The sequence below is a fragment of the Fulvia fulva genome, chromosome 1, assembly GCF_020509005.1.
Source record: "Fulvia fulva chromosome 1, complete sequence".
Taxonomy (NCBI): Eukaryota; Fungi; Ascomycota; class Dothideomycetes; order Mycosphaerellales; family Mycosphaerellaceae; genus Fulvia; species Fulvia fulva.
This window is the reverse complement of record NC_063012.1, coordinates 10,520,261-10,534,125: the sequence shown is the minus strand read 5'-3', so window position 1 is coordinate 10,534,125 and position 13,865 is coordinate 10,520,261. Positions and strand designations below refer to the sequence as shown.

The 13,865-nt window shown below is 53.7% G+C and overlaps 5 protein-coding genes across 5 annotated transcripts; 4 read left to right on the top strand and 1 right to left on the bottom strand.

The window, feature by feature from the left end:
- Positions 1–893: 893 nt before the first annotated feature.
- On the top strand, positions 894–3,317 carry CLAFUR5_02135 (uncharacterized protein; the record flags this gene model as incomplete). Its single annotated transcript, XM_047901283.1, has 1 exon — positions 894–3,317. One exon carries the CDS (start codon positions 894–896, stop codon positions 3,315–3,317), a length of 2,424 nt encoding a protein of 807 aa, XP_047755333.1.
- A 953-nt stretch (positions 3,318–4,270) lies between these two features.
- Positions 4,271–4,984, top strand: CLAFUR5_02134 (uncharacterized protein; the record flags this gene model as incomplete). The annotated part of the gene is made up of 1 exon (XM_047901282.1): positions 4,271–4,984. One exon carries the CDS (start codon positions 4,271–4,273, stop codon positions 4,982–4,984), a length of 714 nt encoding a protein of 237 aa, XP_047755332.1.
- Positions 4,985–6,768: 1,784 nt separating this feature from the next.
- Positions 6,769–9,924, top strand: CLAFUR5_02133 (Mechanosensitive ion channel protein Msy1; the record flags this gene model as incomplete). Its single annotated transcript, XM_047901281.1, has 1 exon — positions 6,769–9,924. The coding sequence occupies one exon, from the start codon at positions 6,769–6,771 to the stop codon at positions 9,922–9,924; it is 3,156 nt and encodes a 1,051-aa protein (XP_047755331.1).
- Positions 9,925–10,373: 449 nt separating this feature from the next.
- Positions 10,374–10,946, top strand: CLAFUR5_02132 (uncharacterized protein; the record flags this gene model as incomplete). Its single annotated transcript, XM_047901280.1, has 2 exons — positions 10,374–10,769; positions 10,839–10,946. The coding sequence occupies 2 exons, from the start codon at positions 10,374–10,376 to the stop codon at positions 10,944–10,946; spliced, it is 504 nt and encodes a 167-aa protein (XP_047755330.1).
- Positions 10,947–11,246: 300 nt separating this feature from the next.
- CLAFUR5_02131 (uncharacterized protein) lies at positions 11,247–12,533 on the bottom strand (the record flags this gene model as incomplete). Its single annotated transcript, XM_047901279.1, has 1 exon — positions 11,247–12,533. One exon carries the CDS (start codon positions 12,531–12,533, stop codon positions 11,247–11,249), a length of 1,287 nt encoding a protein of 428 aa, XP_047755329.1.
- Positions 12,534–13,865: the final 1,332 nt, after the last annotated feature.

Genomic DNA, 13,865 nt, shown 5'->3' with positions numbered 1-13,865 from the left:
CGCTTCAAGCTATGATGACTACTATGTAGCCTCAATCTGTGCTAATGTAAGGCGTCGCTCTGCCTGTGCGTAGCCTGCGTAGGCCGCTTTGTAGCAGCGTAGCTAGGACTGCGCTTCCAGTACTACTGAGTTTCGACTGAGCTTCAACTTAAGGCGGCAGGACGACACAGCCGCCTCCACTTGTGACGCTGGACTCGTCACGACCCCCGCTCGTCTCCTTTCCGCCACTTCTGACGATGATTGAATCCCCATTGCTGGTCTCCTGCTGGGCACTTGTGATGGTGGGCTGCTTGCAGTCCTCGATGGCATGCGACTGGCTCTGCATAGTGATGCCTTGTGTTGTCTTGAGCGCCTCCACAAGACACTTCACGCCCTCGATTTCTAAAGCAAGCAAGCTTCGCGGCTGTCCCTCACTTGTTCTTGCTATTGCCGCACGATACCAGGTCTACAGTTTTACTTCCTTTCTAGTGATTTCGGGGCCAATGACTGCGATACTCGAGTTCTCGCGACACGCTACTGCTGCATGTGACTGCCAAGACAGCGATGGGTCATGAAAGTTCAAGCATGAATCAGATGACATGAAAGCTAACAAGTCCATAGTGCTGAGGCTCTCACTCAGTATTGTCTGTGTATTAGCTATCGAAGTGAATGTTACAACGTATCAGTGAATGCTCGATGTGTCGGACCTTCCCCGTTAATTCACAGCACACACATGACAAGAACGCTAATGCAGGGTCTCATGTTAGCGCGCTGCGCTGCCGACACAAACCCCACTCGCGCTTTCTTCTTGCTTTGCTCACAAACACCACTTCGCACTTCGCGATTTTGGTGCACTTCTGCACCACTCGCCGCGCCATCGCCTCGACTGCACCACCACTAGCTATACCATCACTATGGGCACTGCGATGGACACCGCTATGGGCGTGCTCGCAATAGCGCTTATGGCCTGGCTGTGCGCGTACTGTATTACCAGCTCCCAGCCTGCTGATGCGCAACCAGAGGACATCAAATTTCGCGAGGTAGACGAGTGCAAGCGTAGCAAGCCAGTGAAGCAGGACCGGAAGACAACGAGTCGCCCAACACAAGAGCAGAAGTACAAGCGACGTGATGGAGACGAAGAACGTGAGCAGCTACGGACAGAGAGACTTCACGCTGCTTCCAAGGTGACCGCATCGCCTGAGCTGATCGAGGCGGAGGTTCGAAGGGCCAGAATGACGGCAGAGGAGTTGAAGCACGACATGAAGCGACGTCAGCGTGAGCGCGAGCTGTACACTGAAAACAAAGACCTCCATGCGCGACTCGACCAGCAGAGGGCAGCGTATGACAGCCACGTTGCCAGAATCACTCGCGGGAGGGAAGAGGCGCAACGCGCTCTCCAGAGAGAGCAGGAAGCATACAGAGGTACTGAGGAAGAGTTGGACTTGATGAAAGACGAGCTCTCGACGGTCACAGATCTGCGCGTCAATAAGCAGGTCGGTGGTGACTCCATGGCACTGACGGAACCAGATCCTGCTGCGAGATCTGCCACTGCGTGGGAGAAGCGATATCAGCAAGCACGGTCCAGAATATGGGCGCTCTTCAAAGAACGTAGACAGCGCGCCGCGGAGCTAGCATCTACAAAGAAGAGAGTCCAGGCTCTCGGGGAGGCAGCTGTACGGCAGCGGCATGACCATGTGCGACTGAAGCGTCGATGCGAGCGTGCAGCCCGCGACAAGACTGCACTATGCTCCCGAATTCGACTGGAGAAGACACGAGGACGGGACGCCATGGATCAGCTGCAAATAGAGCACAATCGTGCTCTTACCTGGGCAGAAGCAAGCATCGAAACACTGCAGCAGGATGTCGGTAGTAAGCAGAGCACCATCTCGAAGTATAAAAGCCGCGTGCAAACTTTGGATAACCAGAGGAAAAAAGCCGCAATCGATCATGCGCAAGCATTGAAGAGGCAGCAAAAAGCGGCAGCTGACCAGCTCTCCGAGCTGAACAACAAGTACCAGCAACAGGGCGTCGAGCTCAGCACCACTAACATAGAGGTTGCGCGACTCCAAAAGCAGTCGGAGGATAAGTCGAGCCTCATCGCTGAGCTCCGCCGTCAATTGGACGAATTCCAAAAGCAGAATTCTACATCTTCAGGCTCAACGCCAAAGGGAGGCGCGCCGAATGACTCAGGACACTCCCGGGGAGCTAAGCCCATGAGCGACCCTCCAGGTGGGACGCAGCATGCTGAGGGCGATGAGCTACCGAAGCCGCAAACTCACACGACCTCAGACCAACGGGGCGAAGACATGGAGGTTGAACCTACTCCAATACCTCTCGGCTCAGATGATCCCTCAGAGGGTCGACCAGACGCTCCAGATACGGGCATGGAAGATGCACAAGCGCCCCAACAATCTGCCACACATGCGGCAGATGTGCACATGACCGATGAGCCAGCTCCGAATGAGCCCATTTCACAAACCCCTGATGCGACCATGGGCGACGCGCCAGCTTCAGACGGTTCTGCTTCACATGCTGCTCCAAATGCGACAGTGAGCAATGATATACCGCCGCCAGAGAAGGCCAGCTCGAACGTTCGAGATACGAATATGGATGAAGCGCCACTAGCTTCAAAAAAGTCCGCTCCCGCTGCACATCCTCCATACACTCCAGAAAAGGAGCCACCAGGAGCTTCAATAGAAGGCCCTCCAGTGACAGGCAGCATTCCCAGTCGTGCTGCTAATTTGCCTCAGGCGACCGGCGGCCCTTCATCAAGCGGTACCAGCTCATCGACAGGCAGCCTTCCTCGTCCTACAGCCACTTCGACCAACACGGCTGCTAGCCCACCTCCAAGTGGCAGCCCCTCACCAAACCACACTAACACGCCCTCAGCCGACCCTCTCATGGTGACATACGATCAGCTGCGCGCCGTCGTAAAGCCAGAAGGTAGCACGTTCGGCCAAACATTGAAGCCACTAAGCAAGCAGATACTGGTGAAAGGCAACGAGAGAGCTGAAAAGGCGCGAATCGATGAGGTCACCCGCATGCTACGAGAAATCACGACCAATGATGGGAACATGAAATATTTCCTGAAGCCCGATCAGATACCGCTGAGACCCGAGTCCCTCGAGAAAGCGACGATCTTGCAACCTCCCACTCCGCACGAGATCCGTGCCGCTATTGGAGCAAGCGGCGTAGCTTACAAAGACTTGTTAGCGAAGTTCCTTTGTAGAATGAAAGAGAAGAAAGACCTCACCGATGAGGTCGAGAAGATCGCGGTAGACCGCGACGGATGGCTCGGTTTGAAAGGATTCAAAAGCGTGAAGTCACGAAAGAAGTGAATCGAAGATGCAGGAGAAGTGTAGTCTTTGCAAGAAATATGCATATAGCAGCGGGACCAGAAGCAGGAAGCGATGGCGACTCGCCCAGGAATTGTGGCCGAGACATGAGAAAGGACTTTGTACGGGTTTGGGGGAAGCAATGGCAGCGAAGAGCCCGCGCGGCGGGAGAAGAAGTCGAGGCAGATATCAGCGGGACCGGACGAAGGAAGCGATGGCGACTCGCCTGGAAACTGTGGCCGAGACATGAGAAAGGACTCTGTACGGTTTTGGGGGAAGCAACGGAAGCGAAGAGCCCGCGCGGCGGGAGAAGAAGTCGAGGCAGAACTCCTTGTCAGTATGGCAAGTTGAGCGCCAGGTGAAGTCTGCTGGGGGTACCGGGAGCCAAGCAAAAAGGGGAATATGGTTAGGTTGCCAGTCTAGACTTACGTCCGACTGTGAGCACCGCCAGATCTCCTCGTGCTTGGGACACCCATCCATCGAGAGGCGAAAATGTAGCACTACGACTCCGTCAGTCCAATCCTTCACACTGTATTATGCTCTTCCATCCATCTAGCATCGCGCGAGCGCTTCACACAAGTCGCTATGTCTGAGCATAGCTTCAGCACGCCGGAATGTTCAAGCAACGAAGTCGGCAGAGAAGACGACGACGCGCTCGGCAGCGACGAACCTTTTCACCAGCCCTAGCTTGATGCGGGAAGATCACATGCTACCTACGGCACAGATTGGATTAATGAATGAACTTGAAGCTTCTGCAGACGCAGGCAGTGAATGTCTCGACAGATTTCGCGCTAGTGGCGTTCGCTGCACATGTGTCAGCCAACTTCTTCCTTCGTCCAAACCCGAACAACACTTCGCACTTCTGCTATTCCCACGATACCACGAAATCATCCTCGAGCCTGATACTGGTAAACGACTCGACTGCAAGAACACCCACAGAAAACTGACAGCGAAACATGACCCCCGTTTCCGCTGAGCCAATATTCAAACCGTCACCAACACCCATCACCATCATCACCATCATCACCATCATCACCATCACCACCACCACCACCACCACCGCATTCGCAAGACTCGCCTCAACCATGGAAGACATCGCCATGAGCGATGCGATGCCAGACTGGCCGACAGAAGCCGCAAGTACCCCAGATATCGACATGCTCGTAGATGCACCCAGTATGCCAACACTCGACGAGCTTCGCCAGTATATCGGACCAAACGGCCGCCAGATCAAGAAGATATGGGCGCGCTACGAGCCAACCGTCACCAAAGCTCGTCATGCAGAGTTCGAGCAGATGCTACTGGCCATCGCCGAGCCCGCATCACGAGATGGCGTTGGACTGTTCCGTCTTAAGCCGGAAGAGCTTGTGCACCTGGAGGCAGCATTCAATGAAAACTCGTCGACCTCTGGCGCTCCGAGTACTACCGTTGCTCATGGTCCACAGGCGAATGCAACTGCCGTATCTGTCAATGTCGAGACTTCATCTGCTCAGTTTCCTACTCGCGATGCAGTTTGCACCTACATCTGGTCGCAGCCTGGCGGCAGAGTTCACAAGAAGGACCTCTTGAGACACTATCGGGACGCGATTGTTGCACGCCATGGCGAGTTCGTTAAGATGGTAGCCGAGGTGGCGCAGAAAGATAGGGACGGATACCTGAAGCTGAAGTGAAGTGCTGGAGACAGGGACTTCGCTCGTGCTGGTCGATATTCCTGGAAGATGGCACGGATGGTAAGGATATCGTATCTTCGGAGTGGCTGTAAGATATCGTCAGCAAAGACAACATTGCAATAACTCAACTTCGTAGTCCAGGTCAGCGCGCGCATTTCGCGTAGGTCGCTACGTCCACACATCGCTTTAGCACGCCGGACGATTCAAGCAGTGATGTCTGTGACGAAAGTAGTCGACGCGCTCGGCGGCAAGGAACTTTGTTCACAGTCCTTTGGGTGGCTTATCGATCGCACTGCATTGCAGACTATAGATGAAATAAGGACCTCAAGCTCAGTCGATGGGGCTCTCGCAGAGCAAAGCGACGCTAATTGCGTGCAAGGGCAGGTGGCAAAGTTGCTTGCCGCCGAGCGCTTCGACTGATTATTGAAGCAAAGGCCTTTGCTTGAACACGCTGGCGTGTAGCTGATTAGCAAGGTCGTACAGATGCGGTCGAGCTTGCAGCGCGTCGCTATATCACGACTACGCGTCGTTGCGTTTCATGATGGCCGGAGGCATGTGAGAATGAATGTTCGAGGCCGTAGACTATGTCGTGTAAATGTCGGCGTTTGGCGTAACGTGAAACTAGCTGTCGCGTCGGATACTGTAGTGCTTGTGTTGAATGCTTCTTGCCCATCCTGGAAGCCACGGATCCGGAAGGCACGACCGGGGGTTGAGAGAACGACATGTTCGCTGCGTCAGCTTCTCCCAACGCACAAAAGAACAACAACATCATCATCATCATCATCATCATCATCATCATCATCATCATCATCATCATCATTTTTGCAGCACTTTTCTCGGAGGCCAGGCGTTCGTTGACAGTCCGTCTTGGCAAGAAGCAGCTTTTCGACCGCCGGATTGCGCCTCGTGTCGATCGTAAGTGGCGTTCCAGAATAATGCCCCACCGAGCATGCACCCGGGAACTTTTGCCAAACTCAACATGCTACAACTTACAAGCATTCAGGTACAAACAGAGTTAACAAGAAGCAGGCAGAGTCGACGTTAGACACAATAGAGATCGGAAGGTTCAGCGATAACAGCGGCAAGTCGTTGTTGAACAGCAGCAGCATCTCGATCGACGACAGCGTTTACGAAGCAGAGCCAACGACATCTCGACATCTCGATCATTCGCTACACGCCGGCGACTTGGCACGTCTGGCTTCCCCATCGCTTTTCTCTTTTTATCACACAGCGCACGGCATGTGCACATCCAGCAGGGAGGCATACTCGACAACCTCACGGTCCTGGTTAGCTGGCGCCCCTGCATTTGTGCATGCTTGTGTCTCTGTGCTTCCTGTGCTCAGACGTGTGAAGGGCACGGCAGCCACATCAGCCGTACAGACAAACCATACTTTATTCATTCGACCTCAACGCCTTGCACTTCTTCCCTTGTGGTGGAGCAGACGACACGTTGACTCTCTCTCTCCATTTACAACATTCATCCTTTCTACAGTCATTCCCGGCTTCTCGATTTTCTGGACCCTACTCTACGCCAGCTGCACCACATCGCCTTCCTTGGGACGAAGCTCTTTCGGCGGCTCTGTTTGGTTCTGAAAGCAGCTCGAACCTTGTCTTTCCTCGATCGCGTACGTCACGCAAGGTCCACAAAGTTACTTTGCACCGAGGACGACCAAGTGCTGGGAGTCTTTGTTGCACGGCGCGCCTCGAAGCATTTTGAGCATTTCTAAATCCTTTCCACAGCTTTCCAGTCCCCTCGTTTGCTGGGAACGCTGCATCTATTCAACATGACCACACCAGTGGACGAAAGGCCGGAGCCGACACTCGTTCAACCGTCATACAACATGAGCAATCCCGGCGAAACACGAGGAAGTCTGGATAGGCCATCCCTGCCCTCATACAACGTTAATCATAATGCACATCGACATGGAAGCCATGACAAGTCTTCTGACGAGGAGGGAACCATGGTCGGCGAAAGCGATGAGCACCAGACCCGTCGGTCTCACGACTACGAGACGGAGACTGTTCACCCTGCCACACGACCGCGAGCTGGGAGTCATCTTACAGTGCAGACCGAATACGAACCTGGCGACCCACTACGAAAGATCAACTCGCCATCGATCAATCGTGAGCAAGCTCATCGTTTGGATGACGATCTGGCATTGCTCAAGATTGAAAGACAAGTATCACGCATAGAAGAGGAAGATGGGCTGTCCAGAGAAAGGAGCAGGGACGAAGATGGCAACTATCGATCGAGATCACGCAAGCGAGACGACCATCTCGACGAATTCGATATTGCGACCAATCCTGTGCATGAGAAGAACAAAGTCTATAAGCCCGTGGAAAGCCCAGCGTCTGGATTCGGCAAATTCCTCAAGAAAGTCCACAAGTCGAATGTGTTCATTCGATGGGCAACTTATATCGCCCCACTGGCGCTCATCTTGCTCATACCGTTGCTAGTCGGCGCACTCAAATTCGACCGCGTGGTGGTAGGAGGTGTCTTTCTGGTCTGGTTCATGATCTGGCTCGAGATTGTCTGGCTTTCGCTCTGGGCCGGACGTATCCTCGCTAAATCTCTCCCGGTGCCGATTGGGTTGGTGTCCAGTTTCTTCACGAACAACAGCAAGAAGTGGCGAGACATGGGCAAACAGTTGGAATTGCCAGCAACGCTATTCTTCTGGTGGCTGGCCATTGAAATCTCATTCCTTCCCACCATGACCAACCATCAGAGAGATTTCCCCAAAGGTCACACAGCGTCTTGGATGGGCACTATGAACAAAGTACTGGTTTCAATCTTTGTTGGCGCCGTGCTCAATTTCGTCGAGAAGATCATCATTCAATTGATAGCAATCAGCTTTCACTTGAGGACTTACGCCGACAGGATCGAGATCAATAAGTTCCAGATTGCATCGTTGACGAAGCTCTACACCTTCTCCAAGGCCAAGATTGCAATGGAAGATTCGGAGTTTGAACAACAGCCGGAACAGCTAGGGTCCGGCGCGCGAACTCCTGGTCAAGTCCTTACGGAGGCTGCCAAGATTGGGAAGCAGGGTGTCAAGCGATTTGGCGATGTCGCAGGGAAAGTGGCGGGAGACTTCACGGGAAAAGACGTAGTCAAGAGTACGCATCCTACACAGGTTGTGCTGACGCTCCTGAGCTCGAACAGCGGGTCTCAAGTTCTTGCTCGACGGTTGTATCGCACTTTCGCACAAGAAGAGACCGAGACTGTCATTTCTGACGACCTTCGACCCGCATTCGAGAACGACGATGAAGCCAATGCCGCGTTTACTATGTTCGACAAGGATATGAACGGCGACATCTCTATGGAGGAGTTGGAGGCTGTCTGTGTCGAGATTGGCCGCGAACGAAAGTCGATCACCGCTTCATTAAAGGACCTGGACTCCGTTGTTGCGAAGCTGGACGATGTCTTCATGTTCATCGTGGCCGTGGTCGTCATTCTGGTGTTCATCTCCCTCATCTCAACATCTGCTGCTGGTGTGCTCACTTCTGCTGGCTCTGCTGTCCTGGCTCTGTCCTGGCTCTTCAGCGCAACTGCACAGGAATTCCTGCAGTCCGTGATCTTCGTCTTCGTCAAGCACCCCTTCGATGTCGGCGATCGCGTAGGTATTTACGGAAATACAGGGTCGCTTCTCCGAGGAGACGATTACTTTGTGAAGGAAATAAGCTTGCTTTACACGGAGTTCAAGAAGATGGAAGGTCACATTGTCCAGGCGCCAAACAGCTATCTTAACACATTGTTCATTCTCAATCAACGCAGATCTGGAGGATTGGCGGAGGCTGTGAGCATTACCATCAAGTTCGGGACCACGTTGGAGCAAATTGATGGTCTTCGAACCAAGCTACTCGAATTCGTCAAATCTGAGAAGCGGGAGTATCAGGGCAATATCCTGACCGAATTGAGAGATATTGTCGAGGTGCACTCGATGAACCTCAACGTCGTCTTCTTCTACAAGTCCAATTGGCAAAACGAGGGTTTGCGTCTGGCTCGCAGGAACAAGTTCATTTGCGCCATGATGGTGACTATGCAGGAGCTTGGAATTGAGGGACCATTCATGCGTTTCCCAGGAATGCGGGAAAGTTTCCCAATGTACTTGTCTCAAGTACCTCACATGGCCAGTGCCGGAGCTGGACATGGTGGCACTCCCGACCATCCTATGGGGATGGCTCAAAACGAAGCCACACAGGATCCACCATTCGTTGCGCCTGAGGAAGGTCGCGAAGAGCCCATGGGCTCGCAGATGCCGCCTCAATCTCGCTTCCGCAGCGGTTCCATTATGAAGGGTGGTCGACCTCGTGGCGAGTCTCTAGCCCAAATGACAAAACGTGTGGATTTCAGCTTAGGCATGAGCGAGCAGGCCTACGGCGACATGTCTGGCGATGTGTACGAAGATCGCGATCCCAACAGAGCGAGAATGGAGATCATCGAGGCTTCGCAACAGCGAGAACGCTCTCGGGCGTCTATGGAGCGGGATCGAGCGCGTGCCAGTGTCGACGCACCTCGCACAGCGCATTCGACAGGTCGAGATCATTTCTTAGCTCCAGGCAACCTCGCCCGGCGTGCAACGACAGACACAAGCCGAGGGCGGACTTCGGGATCCATACATCGCAACAGATTCTTCGGCCGCAACAACGCAGGCGCAGAATCAGCGATGGAGAATGGTATGGCAGATATACCAGAGGAACAAAGCCGCACGGGCGGCAACCTGCCGAATAGGATCGACCCGAGATCTGGGATGGTTTCACCAGCTGCTTTTCGTTTAAACACGAATGAGAGCAACATCCGTCCATCAGGACCACCGACTCTGCCATCACAGGTGAGTGGTAGTGGGGCGCTTGGGGATGTGACGGATGTGCCTGCGGGACATCGGCCGATGGGTCGTAGTCAGACGGAGGATTTTGAGATGAGGCGGATCAATCATTGAGTTGTATAGAGTATAGATTATGACGATGAGACGAACTTGCGTAGAGAAAGCATTTGAATAGATGTAGAAGAGTGGGTAGAGAAGGCCAGTGAAAGTGCTTCATGGCCGTTGCAGCAGAATGGTAGCATCTGAAGCGTGAGCCTCCTTGTTGGTGTAGTTTCTTCTCACATCTTCTGCCATGTCAAAGAGGGTGTTTGAAAGTAGGAGCAAACTTTCACGAGGACTATATGGCCGTGAGATAGCCTTCAGTCCACCGAGTTCTAATACTCATCAGCAGTTTCAACAGGTATATCAGCTCTACAGCAGCCAGGGTAAATCTTCGGCAACACCCGCAACTGCCCCACATCTCGTTCACCTGTCTCATCATCGGCAGGCATTAAACGTCTCTAGGCAATCACACTTCGACGACGGCATGCGCGTGGCATCCATATAACTCGTAGGCACCTGCCATGTCCAGCTCCAATCTCGACAGCCGCATGTCCTCACCCTCACGCTCCTCCTCCACCTCCTCCCCCGACACCACCACCACCACCACTCCACAAACCCACCTCACCAACACCGCCATCCTTTCACCACCAGACTCGCAACACCGGACTATGCCAGCGCCAACTACAGCTTCCACTTCCGCCTCCTCCACCTCAATCGCAAACTCAAACGGCAAACGCCCCATCCAAACCATCTCTAACGGCAACGACGACATGGACGAGTTAGCCGCCATGGCGAATGGGAAAGCTAGGCAGGATATGCCAGTGAGGACACACCAGGCGAGTGGATTCCAGTGGCAGAGGGCCGAGGATGAGCCGGGGTATGGGTGGTTGAATAAGAAGGCTGTTGATGAGTTTTCGGTGAGTAGGCGGCTTCGGCCCAGTTGGCTGGGTGATGTTTGGGGGGTTTTTACTGACCATTTCGAATAGCGCGTCGCAGAGACCCTTCAGCATAAGGATTCAATGATCAAGAACCGCTATGGTGACCCGTTCGAGGCTGTGGAGAAGGAGAAGGCGGTTTTGGCGAGTATGAAGTGAGGTAGCGGGCGTTATGGTTACACTCTTACGATACGACGGTTATGGGAAGCATGAAGCGTTACGCATTAGCATGGAATGGAACGGGATGGGATAGGTGTTCTGGGCGCAAATCATGGACCGGATACACTGGCAGGCAAGGCAAGGCAACTCAAGGGTTGCTTGGATTGAGCTGCAGAAGGGGCCAAGCAGTTTCTGCATGAAAGAAGGTAGACTGGACTAGATCGCGTCTATCGATCGGTTAGACCTGCGCGCGCAGTACCACGAAGCAAAGCACAGAAGTGCAAGTACCTCAACCCTCCCTCACCCCATCCTCGCCATCTCATCAAATTTCTCCCTAATATCCTCCGGATGCACCCTCCTCCCCGTCTTATCATGGAACGCGCTCGCAACACTCAACCAACTGCGTCCAGGCTCCTTATTGATAAGCTCCGTCAAGAGCTGCAACTCTCCAAAGCTGAAGATCTCATCCTCTTGAAGCGTCATCCACTCCCGCATCGTGAACTTGGCCTCGCTGCGATGGCTGCGAGTGCTGCGACGACTTACCGCGCTGCCTGCTTTTGATGGGTGTTTGTGCTCCTTGCTCTTGCCTGTCTCCTTCTCAGGCTGGTCGGGCTTCTTCTCTGCGTCACCGCCACCGCGACCTCCACCTTTGTCTTTCTTATTGGCCTTCTTGCCGCCTTCGTTGTCCTTCTCAGCGGCAGCAGCGTCTTGGCCTCCTCCGCCCTGGTTCTTGAGTTCCTTGACGTGGTCGGCGAAGTCTTTACCCATCGTCTTACCGAGGGCTTTGGCGATCTCCTTGAAATTATTGTTGCCAGCGTCTAGAAGCTCCTTGATCTTTGCGTCGTCCGCTGCGGTGAAGTCGTTGCCATTGCTGCCCTTGTTAGTGTTGTCCTGCTTCTTCTCTGCTGCTGCTGGAGCGGTGTTGCCACCAGATGCATCTTTCACCTCGTTTCGGAGCTGAGCAATGTGGGCTTTGAGGGCTTTGTCCAGGTTCCGACCGAGCGCTTCTGCGATGGCCTTGTTGGGAGTGCTTGAGTCTATCATTTCCTTGATCTTCGCGTCTACGTCTGCGGTGAAGTCGCCTCCACCACTTGCTTCAGCTGCGGCGGGTGCTGCGTTGCCTTTCTTGTCTCCACCGTCACCGGCAGGCTCGTCCTTGTTGAGCTCTTTGAAGCGCGCAGACACCTCCTCCTTGCCAGAGCGACCCAAGATCTCGGCAATCTGAGCCCATGTCTTGTTCTCGGCCTTGAGTGCCTTGAGCCTGGCGTCGTCCTTCGCAGTCCATGGTTTGCCACCGTCGCCATCGGTCTCGGCTGCCTTGGTGTCGTTGTTCTTCGCGTTCTGTTTGCCGTTATTGTTCTTGTTGCCCTTGGGTGCGGCGTCTCTGTCGCCGCCGCCGCTCACAATGCTTCCGGCCTGGCTCTTGTGGCGAACCATGACCATCTTGCCGTTGCCATCTTTCTTGATGTCGGTGTGGGTGATGGAAGGTGCGATGCTGGCTTTCGAGTCTAGAGGCTGTCCAGTGTTAGAGTCAATGAGTTGCATGGAGATGGAAGGCCTAAGCAGGCCGAAGAAAGTGGTGAACATGGTGGTGGCGGTGGTTAGATGGCAAAAGGCTATTGGTGAATATGGCGAGATGTAGTGCTAGATTGCGTGTCGAGTATGTGGAAGCGCATTGCGACGTGAGTGAGGCGTGAGTGAAGCCCGTATGCTAGCTGTCGCTGAAAATGATGGCAGGTATGTGTTGGAACTTACTTGTCGCTTCAGTGAGCCTATCGAGGCGAGTCGTCTGGGTAGCAGCGCATCTATGACCGACACTGCCGGCAGGCGCTCGACAGGCTGCAGATTGTCTGGATGTGTTGCGCTGGCGGCTACGTATGTTGCAAGGCGCCCCATGTTGGGTTGGTGGTTGGTGTTTTGAGCTTGGCAAAAAGTTGATTTCTGCTATCAGCGTCGAGCGGCGGCGGAATACAGAGCGTACTACATGCTTCGTCTCGACTCAGCCATTCCAATCGAGTGGTTACAAACAGTGGCCATCGAAGAGCTCTCCGCAATGCCGAGTCAGTGGTGGCCAAGGGCGTGTGCGATTCCGAAAGTATTGAAAGTGAATGAAAGGAGAGCAAAAAGTCGGGAACGTAAGGCTCCCGGCCGGGGGACTTGAACCGCCACACATAGTGACCATGGCAAGAAGACGCTCTCACCAGCAAAAAAATGGGGGCTTGACGGCCGAATGAGGTTGCATTGTGGAGTGTTCACACAACAGGTCGGTACTTTTACCACTTAAGGTGAGAGTTGATTTGACGTCCTGTGCATCTCATTGAGCCATTTGTGTCAAGTTACTGAATGCATCTCCTGGACTATTATATGGGTTGTGTATGTACTTGCCGGGCTTCTGCCGATGGCGTGAAAAGTGTTCGCGAACCGACGCAGGCTTCGCAATCCGCCCACCGCGTACCCAAGTTGTCCGAGCCAGCTCGCTGCTGCACTCAAGAGTCGATGCGGGATTCGATCGCATCGTCGAGGATGTTGTAGTAGAGTCGGCGGTGTGGCATGTCGATTCGTGGTGTCGTTGCATCAGCAAGCGCAGTGTCGGAATGGAAGGCATAGGCCATGAGCCATAGTTGTCAGAATCTTGCCAATTGCTTCTACAACAGCGACACCTCTCCAGTACATCTCTTCTCCACATCATCGATCTGAGCCACGCTCTCTTGCTTTCTGTGACTACTCTTCGCCCTCTTCCAGTGCTGCTTTTTCCCCTACCAAGTAGTGCTGTGGTCATCTTTCTATAGCGTAACCGCGTGATGATTTCTGGCAGTCTCGTGACCAGCAAGCATGATCTGTGACCACTGACTCCACATCAGCAGCACACAGTGCCAGGGAAGGCACATGCAAGAGTTGATGCATGTGAGAGAAAGAAGT